This window comes from Vigna radiata, chromosome 6 (genome assembly GCF_000741045.1).
Source record: "Vigna radiata var. radiata cultivar VC1973A chromosome 6, Vradiata_ver6, whole genome shotgun sequence".
Taxonomy (NCBI): domain Eukaryota; kingdom Viridiplantae; phylum Streptophyta; class Magnoliopsida; order Fabales; family Fabaceae; genus Vigna; species Vigna radiata.
The window spans coordinates 10,142,062-10,152,444 of record NC_028356.1 but is presented as its reverse complement, the minus strand read 5'-3'; the positions used below and the strand labels follow the sequence as shown (position 1 = coordinate 10,152,444).

At 35.0% G+C, this 10,383-nt stretch overlaps 1 protein-coding gene across 4 annotated transcripts in view; it reads right to left on the bottom strand.

Moving 5' to 3' along the window:
* LOC106764639 (ribonuclease E/G-like protein, chloroplastic) overlaps positions 1-10,084 on the bottom strand; it is a 28,656-nt gene extending 18,572 nt beyond the window's left edge. For 3 of the 4 annotated variants that reach the window (XR_001375947.2, XR_001375948.2, XM_014648943.2), the window contains exons 1-3: positions 9,730-10,083; positions 8,631-8,734; positions 4,998-5,179 (exon numbers count right to left, since the gene is read on the bottom strand). Coding sequence is in view for 1 of the 4 variants with exons in the window: in XM_014648943.2 (XP_014504429.1) it covers positions 4,998-5,179; positions 8,631-8,734; positions 9,730-9,803 (360 nt within the window). In the remaining 3 variants the exon portion in view is untranslated. Of the gene's footprint in view, positions 1-4,997; positions 5,180-8,630; positions 8,735-9,729 lie in introns of all 4 variants that reach the window. The other variant, XR_002668171.1, reaches the window with a different exon arrangement.
* Between the last annotated feature and the right edge of the window lie 299 nt (positions 10,085-10,383).

Genomic DNA, 10,383 nt, shown 5'->3' with positions numbered 1-10,383 from the left:
TGAATATCTTATATTGAATATTTCCCTGGAATATATATTTATTTATTCTAATTAACCTATACTATATTTATTTATTCTAATTAACTTATACCGATTATCCTCCCACCTTATACCCTAACATGGATCCTTAGCACTATTGATCCCCAAATAATCAATAATTTGCACTCTTTAACAACTATAAAACAAATGTGGGATTATTTGAAGTGCATTTCCAACCAAGACAATACAAACCAAGCGTTTTCAGTAAGAACAAGAGATAGCCAATTACAACCAAGGCAATTTGTCTATTCAAGAGTATTATTCTGGTTTTCTGAATTTATGGACTAATATTCTCCCATTTTATATGTTGTTGTTCCCCAATCTTCACTCTCGACAGTTTGAGAAATCTACAACACTAGTAAGTGTGATCAGCTCCTCATAAAACTTCATTCTGAGTTTGAGGCTGTCATAAGTGTTTTGTTGAATAGGAGTATTGTTCCATCTTTGGATACATGTATTGGTCAACTTCTTAAGGAAGAAGAACATTGACTTACCCAAGGATCCATGACTCATGATGTTGCTCTTTTTTAACCTTATCCAGTTGCATATGCTGCCCACAATAAAAGTAAAGGTAGTGATATGCCACAAGTGCAATGCTTTTCTTGCAAACAATTTGGTCATATCGCTTGTAATTGTCGTAAGTTTTGCAATTATTGCAAGAAACAAGGTCATATCATAGCTAACTACCCACATGTCCTCCACGATCAACACAATATCCTATACAAGCATTCCATGCCTCAACCAATGCACCTACTTGTCCTCCTACCTAATGTCTATCTGATAGTGGTGCTCTCCAACCTGAAAACGATTCAACAAATTGTACTTTTTGCTCTCTCAACCTTAGGTATTCAAGGTAAGTTCTCTCGTGTTTCTTACCAATGGTTTCTTGATTCCGGTGCATCCATTCACATGATGGGTTCCTTTGAAAATTTGCATAATGTAAATTCTTATAATGGTACTCAGAAAATACAAATGGTTGTTATCTTTGATATTGGTGACCTAAACCCTAATTTTCGGAATGTGCTTGTCTCACCTGGAGTTGCTTCCAATTTATTATTAGTTGGTCAATTAGTTGACAATAACTATGATGTTAAAGTTTCTCGGTCTAGTTGTCTTGTGCAGGAGTAGGTATTGGGGAAGGTGATAGCAAAGGGACCTAAAGTAGAACGATTGTTTATGCTCCAATTTATTTCTAATCATGTCATTTTTGCTTGTAATAATGATCTTAATCTCTAAGGTTTAGCATAAAAAATTGGGTCATTCAAATTGTACTGTTTTGTCTTTACTTATTTAAAATTGGTTTGGTGGGAAATAAAAATGTTCTTCCTGGTAAACCCCTTTCTTGTTCTGTTTGCAAATTGGTTAAAGTAAAGCGCTTCCTTTTCCAGCTAGTGTTGTGTATTAGAAAGTGGATAAAATAAAATAAAATATTATGTATCTATTTCCTCTAATTAGGAAGATTCTACAGATATTATCTCAGATTACAACATTGTGTTTTGACTTGCTTTGAAATAATTCATAGTGATGTTTGGGGTATGAGTCATGTTGCTTCTCATGCCTTTTATAAATATTTTGTCACATTTATTGATGATTATAGTTGTTTCACTTGGATATATTTTCTTTGCTATAAGTCTGAAGTGTTGCCCATGTTTAAGAAATTCATGACATATGTTAATACTTAATTCCAAACCAAAATTCAAACTTTCCATTCTGATTCTGGTGGTGAATACATGTCTCATGAGTTTCAAGAATACCTTCAACAAAATGGTATTGTATATCAACATTCTTGTCCTAACACTCCTTAGCAAAATGGCATTGTTGAACGCAAAAATCATCACGTGCTTTATGTAACCCACCAAGTGACCCGTGCAATGCTTCTTCAAGTTTCTATTCCATCCAAATTTTGGGCAGAAGCTTTATCCACTGTGTTTTTGGGTGTGTATGTTTTGTTCATTTACCTCCGCTTGAAAGGCATAAGCTTGGGGTACAATCAGTCCAGTTTGTTTTTTTGGGGTTTCATAAGGGTTTTATGTGTTATGATACATCTAATCAACATTTTCACATTTCCACGAATGTGACATTTTTTGATAGTCAATTTATGTTTCCTTGTCTTTCTCCTACTTCAAATGATGTTGCTATTCTTCCCATTTTTTCTACATTATCCCCATCCCCATCTATAGAATGTTTCCAACCTGAAATCACATATAGGACAACGTCATCGACAAGTTTCCACTACCCCTTGTGACTCTGATCCACCACCTCTGTTTGTACCAGTTGAACCACGATGATCTGGTCAAATATCTCAAGCTCTTCATACGTATTTAGCATATAGGTATGCTTCTTCACATACTTCTCTAACAGCTTCTCTTTCTGGCACATTTATTCCTAATTGTTACTCACAAGCTATTAAAGATATACATTGGGTAAAGGCAATGAATGATGAACTTTAGGCTCTACAAGAGAACATCACATGGGATATTGTTTCTTGCCCTCCTGATACAAACCCATAGGCTGGGTTTATTCTGTGAAACTAAATTTTGATGGTTCTCTCGACTGTTACAATGCAAGACTAGTTTTTCCTTAGGAGACAAACAAGAATATGGGATTGCTTATGATGAGACATTTGCACACATTGCCAAAATGGCAACGGTTAGAACTGTCCTTTCTATAGCCACCTTTAAGGATTGGTCCCTTCATCAAATAAATGTGAAGAATGTGTTTCTAAATGGTGAGTTGACTAAAGATATTTACATGCTTCCTCCTCAAGGCCTCTTCTATTCATCAACATGCTTGTGCAAGCTCAACCATTCTTTATATGGTCTAAAGTAGGCTCCCTGAGCATGGTATGACAGGTTTTGTTCCTCTCCCTGGGTTCTCCTTACACAGAGTAAATATGATTCCTCTTTTTTCATTCACTGCACACCTACAGGCATTGTTCTTCTACTTTTGTTGATGATATGCTTATTAGTGGCTCTAATCAAGCATCCATCCAAGAACTTAAACAACAATTACAAGCTTCATATCAAATAAATGAGAAGAATGTGTTTCTTCATGGTGAGTTGACTAAAGATATTTACATGCTTCCTCCTCAAGGCCTCTTCTATTCATCAACATGCATGTGCAAGCTCAACCATTCTTTATATGGTCTAAAGTAGGCTCCCTAAGCATGGTATGACAGGTTTTGTTCCTCTCCCCAAGTTCTCCTTACACAAAGTAAATATGATTCCTCCTTTTTCATTCACCACACACCTACAGGCATTGTTCTTCTACTTCTTTTGTTGATGATATGCTTATTATTGGCTCTAATCAAGCATCCATCCAAGAACTTAAACAACAATTACAAGCTTCATTTCATATGAAAGATCTTGGACACTTACAATATTTCCTTGGCCTTGAAGTTCAATCCTCTTTCAGTGGTACAGTTCTCCATCAACATAAGTATACCACAGATCTGACTTCTATGGTTGGCATTCAATCACCTACTCTGATGGATACTCCAATTGAAGTTAATGTTAAATATCACTGCGATGAGGGTGACCTTTTGCCCTATCCTTTATTATACCAACAGCTAGTGGGTAGTCTTAATTACAAGCCCTAACATCTCATTTGTTATTCAGCCAGTGATTCAATTCATACACTCTCCTCCCCATCTCCACTTGGCAGCAGTTCATCGCATAATTCACTATTTGAAAGGTACCTCTCAGCGAGGTTTATTTTTTTCCATTGGCACATCTAAATTAACTGGTTATAGTGATGCTGATTGGACTCGTTATCTGGACACTCACTGATTAATCACTGGTCGGTGCATGTTTCTCAGTTCTTCATTGATCTCATGGAAAAGTAAGAAGCAACCACACATATCTAAATCCTCTAGTGAGAGTATTGTGTCATGTCTATTGCTTGTTCTGAAATAATTTCACTTTGTGGTCTTTTGGCTGAACTTGGTTTCCTCAACACGATCCAATGCCTCTCTATGCTGATAATACAATTGTCATTCAAATTGCTACAAATCCAATGTTCCATGAGCGCATCAAGCATATTAAATTAGACTGCCACTCTATTCGAGAAGCTTATGATGATCATGTTATTTCACTCCCTCATGTCACTACTCAACTTCAAGTTGCGGATATTCTTACCAAGGATGTTCCTCACCCACGACATCAGTTTCTTGATAGCAAATTGGTGTTGCTTGACCAACCCCATCAATTTGAGGAGGGATATCAATCAAGAATTAATTTGTCTCCTTAAATATTATGATATGATTTCCTAAGAATAAGCTAGACAATTCATAGATTGATTTGTGTCAAACAATAATTCATATCTCCTTAAATACTTTGATATGACTTCCTAAGAATAAGCTAGACAAATCATAGATTGATTTGTTCTCCCTAATTTCAGATTATAGGGTATTTTGTAATTATGAGTAATAATTATTGTAAATGTTCCTAGCATGCGGGAATAACAATAGTGAAAGGCGTCAAGCCATTTTTTATGACACTACAAGCTTTCAAAGCTTCATATGATAATCCAAAAAAAATTTAATGGAAGAATTTTTTTTGAGGAGGATGAAAAATTTAGTTGCAATGGGTCTCCTATCATTTACTATGAGAATATAAACTATGGTTGTATTAACAGGAACTGCAGAATCTTCAACAGACAGCATTAGCTTTTCAAGGGTAGTTGGGTTAAGGATTTCCAGAGACAAAGGAAAGGTTTAGAGATATAATTTATCCCTATTGAAGTAGCATCTTTCTAATATTCACAATACACTGAATTTGCTTTATATTTTTATTTGTCATGAGAAATGCATAACTGGGCTCGGGTCCAGAGCAATATGAAAAAAAAAAAAAAAAAACCTCAATGATAAAGTAGAAACATCTCATTTAAACTTGTTATTTTTTTTTTCTTTACAACAAAATAAACATATAAGTTTAGATTAGACAGTCCATCAAAATTACCGGAAATTCAGCTTTCCATATGTTAGCATGCTCTGTAGGAGACAATAGTACAGCCATGTTTGGTTTCCAGCAGCCTAATACAGCAAGATCACCAGTTAGATACAGGAGGTGACCATCTTCTAAATCTGCTTCCACAGTCCAAATGACCTTGCATAACTCATCAACATTAGTAGCTGACTTTCCTGCAAAATCAGACAGCCCGGGTCTGTTATTCCTTCTAAAATGGAGTGAAATATATTAAGAAACACAGCATGATTTTGAACATTTATTTACCTAAAGGTAGATTTTGTACCCATCCAAAATGTATATTACTGAGAGGGGTTATTTGATGGTAAAAATGCAGAATGAGAAACTATCTTTAGATTATATAAAAGGATGAAGAGAAGCATGAACACAGTTCCAAGTATTTTTTTTTCTTTAAAATTAAATTAATGTAGCAAACATCAACAGGGTTTGTTATGGTTGTATGCAGTACCTCTGCAATACATCTGGGTCAACTTTTTTGGCTTTTTCCTCCATTTCATAAAAAAGTGCTCTCTATTCATAAAGTTTGCTTTATATTACAATCGCTTGAAATTTTAAGGTGCATACTCCCCTACTGCTTCCGAACATATTTACAGAAGCTTATTAAATATTTCCTCCGTTGCACTTTATATTATTAAGAGTTTGACACAAATATTAAGGAATGCAATCAATATTTTGAATTCCATAAAAACATTACGTATATACCCTTAATCTCTCTAATTAATTATTCATTTACTCCTACTGCTATACAGTACTTCCACTAAGGATAGTTCTAGAAAAATGTTTAACGCATCATTAGTTTTATAAAATGACAATTACCTTGGAAAATATATTTTCTCTAATGTGTCATAAGAAGTGGATAGGAGGAAGTAGTATTTATCAACAAAATAATCCATCAAGCTAATTCTTTACTTTTCTTAATCAGAAAAGGCAAAGACACAAGAAATATAATTCTAACGCAAGTTAAGGATGAAGCACATGTTCTAACTCTTAAGTCCTAACTGTGAGGAAATGACTTGATTCAGGGAGATAAAAAGCAAACATAATCAACGATAAAGGAAATTGTAAAGCTGCCTTAATTATGGACACCCTTAGCCCACCTTAGTTGAAGCACCGTGGGGGTTGCCTTACTTGCAACCTCAAGGTGGTGGTTTTCTCCACATTGACTAACAATATGACTTGAATAGAGTTTATATAGTTTGGATGGTCCTCAACTAATAACTTGGTTTTATGGGATTCAGTTCAGTCCAAAAATCTAAGAAGTAATTGCCTATTTTGCAAGAAATAAATCCCTTTATTTAATGGATTGAAGGTCGATTGTCTTATGTTGGGAAGTTGTCTTAATCGCAATCCACCATACCTGCCTTAATTGCATAGCATGGAAGGGAGTGAGTTTAAAAGTATTCCTTAAGCTGGTAGCCCTAGTCATACATGAGAAGGAGTGTTTGAAAGCCACCTTAATTGTGGTCACCCATGGGTATGCTATCGTTGCAGCATGAAGGACCCATCTTGTGGGTTGAGTCAACCTTCAAATTCAAATTCTAAGATCTTAATAATTTTGTTACATCAAATATTTTTATAGTAATTATATGTAATGCAAATGTGTAAATTATTACTCAATATTCTACCTCAAACTCATGAATAGATATCTTCCATTCCCAACTTGGCTATGAAAAATTGAACTGATCAACCCCTTTGTAAGAACATCAGCCAATTGTTGTTGTAATATAACATAGGACATACACACCATACCTTCCTCCAACTTATCTTTAATGAAATTATCAATTTCCATATACTGTGTCCTATCATACTGCACAAAGTATAAGAAAAACTGATAGCTGACTTGTTGCACTACAGACTCCTTGACCTTTCAATTGCATCTTCTCAGCCCCGCCTAACAGCCAGCCCTTTTCTCTCAGTGTTCTCAGAGGATGATGGGGGCATCAGGGCCAGCTGACAGCAGATACACTGCTGGATCATGTATATATCTTGGCACAAACCTTTGGACCCAGTGGTCCAAGAAACAAACACTTTTTGCCAGATCTAGTAGAAAAGTCTGACCAACAAAGCAGCTAAAATACTTTGAATTCAGTCTCTTCCATCAGAGTTAAGAGTGGCTTTCTACCACTCCTGTTTTGCTATGTGACAATCTAGCACAATTTCTGTCTCAATCCTATTCCACATGCCAAAAGAATTACGGAATTTGAGATTTTCTTCTTGGAGAAATTCTTGGAAAAACTATCATGCTGCAGCACATTCCAACTCCTTACTAAAATGCAGACATTTCATCAAGCTGCTTTCTTCTCAGATTTTTGGCCTTGTGAGATAAACTCAGGCTAGTTAATAGGTTCTCCCTCACTCGCCCACCCAGACTTTGAGTGGGGAATATTAAGATATGCACATATATTCATTTCATTTCACTGCAATTTCATTATGAGTATTATATTCTGTTATGTTTCTGTTATATATCATTTACTTGCTGGCTCAGCAGTTAGTCACATTGCACAAATATATATCAGGTTTCTTTGTACATTCTGTATTAAGAGAGATTAATATCCTTTCTCTCAACTCTCTCAGTTTCTCTTAATTGCATTAAAAATCATTTTTAGCCACAATAGATCTCACAGTCCTTCTATCCTTGGTAGATTGAAATAAATTCAAATTCTGCTGATCATCTTGCCACTACATTATATTTCTTGCTCCTCTAGGTTACCAAATTGCCCCAAGAAAGGTTCAATAACAAGATGTTGATCTTCTATCCACCAAGGATCCTGAAAAGCTGTCATCAGTACTGACTTCTACCTACTCCAGAACCACAACATGTGAACTAATGGGGCTCTGACAAATACATCAACTATTAGAGTTAAGAGAAATCAAGGAGAAGAAGTTGATTTGATGATGAAGTCACTCTCCACATTGCTTTTAATCTTATTATTTCATGAAAGGACGATGCCCATAAAGATAAATAGTTACTTCGTTTGGAAAAAAAAAAAAAAAAAGTCCTTGCCAGCAAAATTGCAATTGCTTTGTCAGTTCCAGAGAACAACTTGCTACATGTTCACCAAATACATCAGGATCCAAAGTTGAAAATATTTATAACGAGCTTTATGCCTATGATTTATATGCTCCACCAATAGGGGGGTTATAATATAGCGAAAGTAACAAATGTATTATATGCCTAATTAATTTCAGCACATAAACATATGTAACGTACATAAAATATCATGGGGACTTTATTACTGTATCCTACTCATGGAAGTGTAATACAATAATGTGTGGTCTGCAATAGACACAAATTCACAAAATCTTAAACAACAAAATTCTTCTAATATATATGTACAGCCAATATTTCATGTTTATAGCTCAACACTAGCACTGTGCGACCTTGCAACAAAACCAAGGTTGAATGATAATATCATATTTTACTAATATGTTAAAAACAACTATGTGATTTGGACTTCAACAATGCGGTTGTCATTAGTATCCAAAAATTCAAAAGCAAATCAAAGGAAGAAATTAGTAGCCAAGAGAAAGGGGATAACCATAAACTTAAAAAGTTAAGTTATACACATAAATTATCAAGAGCTTACAAAAATATGTTCTAATTACCTTTAGCAGTCGACAATGCAGCTAAACTTCTGACTGATTTATGGTTCTTCATACTGTAGATAAAGCGAAATACACTGTGGAGTGGTACATGATGGCATATGTGTCTGTTCCAACATTTGAATACATAAGCGCAAGCAATTAGCACTAAAGAAAGCGTATCCATCAATGCATAAACATAATTTATCACCAACCATTCTAGCTGTATCATTCATCAATATTTATGTAAATCATTATCTTATCTTTCAAATATGAAGGCATAAATAATAATGACTTGATTGAGATCTTTAATCATCCTACCAATACAATTTTAGATGCAAGACATAATAACTACCAGACAGTATGACAACCCATTACCATTTGCTAATGTTTGCCGGGAAAAATGAGTGCACAGTACAGTAATAAAATAAAAAATTTCTCATTAAGCAAGAACACTGCTCTGTTTTAACACATAACTCAAGTACTTGAGCAAATGATAAGAAACCAACTATAATTGTGTAGCATCTAAAAGTTTCAGCCAGGCTAGTCTTTGTTCACAAGGTGAAGGAACTAGCAAAGCTAGCCATTCGGTCATCAGACTCAACTGCTGAGAACTACACAAGAAAGTCTCTATTAAAATATATCCAAGACATCTTTGTTTGAGTAGGTGCAAAATCACCTCACGTGCACTTCTACTACAAAAATGTGAGAAGGATGAAAGAAAAGCACAAGCCATGAACATTCCACCCAACAAATTTCCCTCATCACTAGTCCAAACTTCAGTTTTATTCCCCACAAAAAAAATAGAAAAAAAAAAACTAGTCAAAATTAAAACTTTTTTCATCTAAACTCCATTTCCACTCCCTCCCTTCTGTTTCCCACCCATTCAAACAAAGGGGTTGAAATTGAAAAGGAAGAACTTTCCTCCCCAAAAAGAGAATTCCAAAACCTCTAACCACATCGGCCAACATAACAGCATAAACGAATTGGGTACACACAGATTCATCCATTCGGCAAACAACCTTTGTGGGTGGCAGAGAATACCCAATAGAGAATAAAGGGGAAATAACGAATAAAGGAATTGGGAAATAGAGGAAATGTGACAAGATAGACGAGTAGATACCTCCTGGGTGGGATAATGAAGGGGGTGTTGGGGCGAAAAAGGTGATGAGGGTGCGTAAAAGCAAGTTCAGCCATTAAGAAGAAGAAGCAGCAATTGCAGATAAAGTTGGGGAAAAGTGGTAACCTATACTATGGTGGGTATCTTATAGTGCAAAGGTTGAAGGAGTTCATGAGTGGATTGAGCAGGTGGTGGTGAGAGTGAGTAAGTGAGAGTTTGAATGAGAAAGGAAATGGTTATGGATAGAAGGATGGATGGGTGGTGGTGTGATGGTGAATGGGGGCATAGGGTAATGCACAAACACAAGATAATGAGTTCACTTGGCGCCTTCTGTGATTACTACACTATGCTTTTTTTTATACACATCAATAAATAAACTCTTGTATAAATAAAATAAGGGCCTAAATTAATGTGTTATCCTAAAAATTACTTTAAAATTTGTAATTTGGTCTCTAAACTCATATTTCTTTAAATTTGGTTTTTCCTTCTAATTTTTTATAAGAAAATTTAATTATGTATACTCAATTAAAAACAATAACAGTTCATATATTCAATTCAAAAAAAAGTAGGACCTGGTTAAATATTTTAAATGGTTTAAATTAATTCCTAAATTGTTTCACAATACTCCTTTAGCTTTTTGTATATTACTTTTAAGAT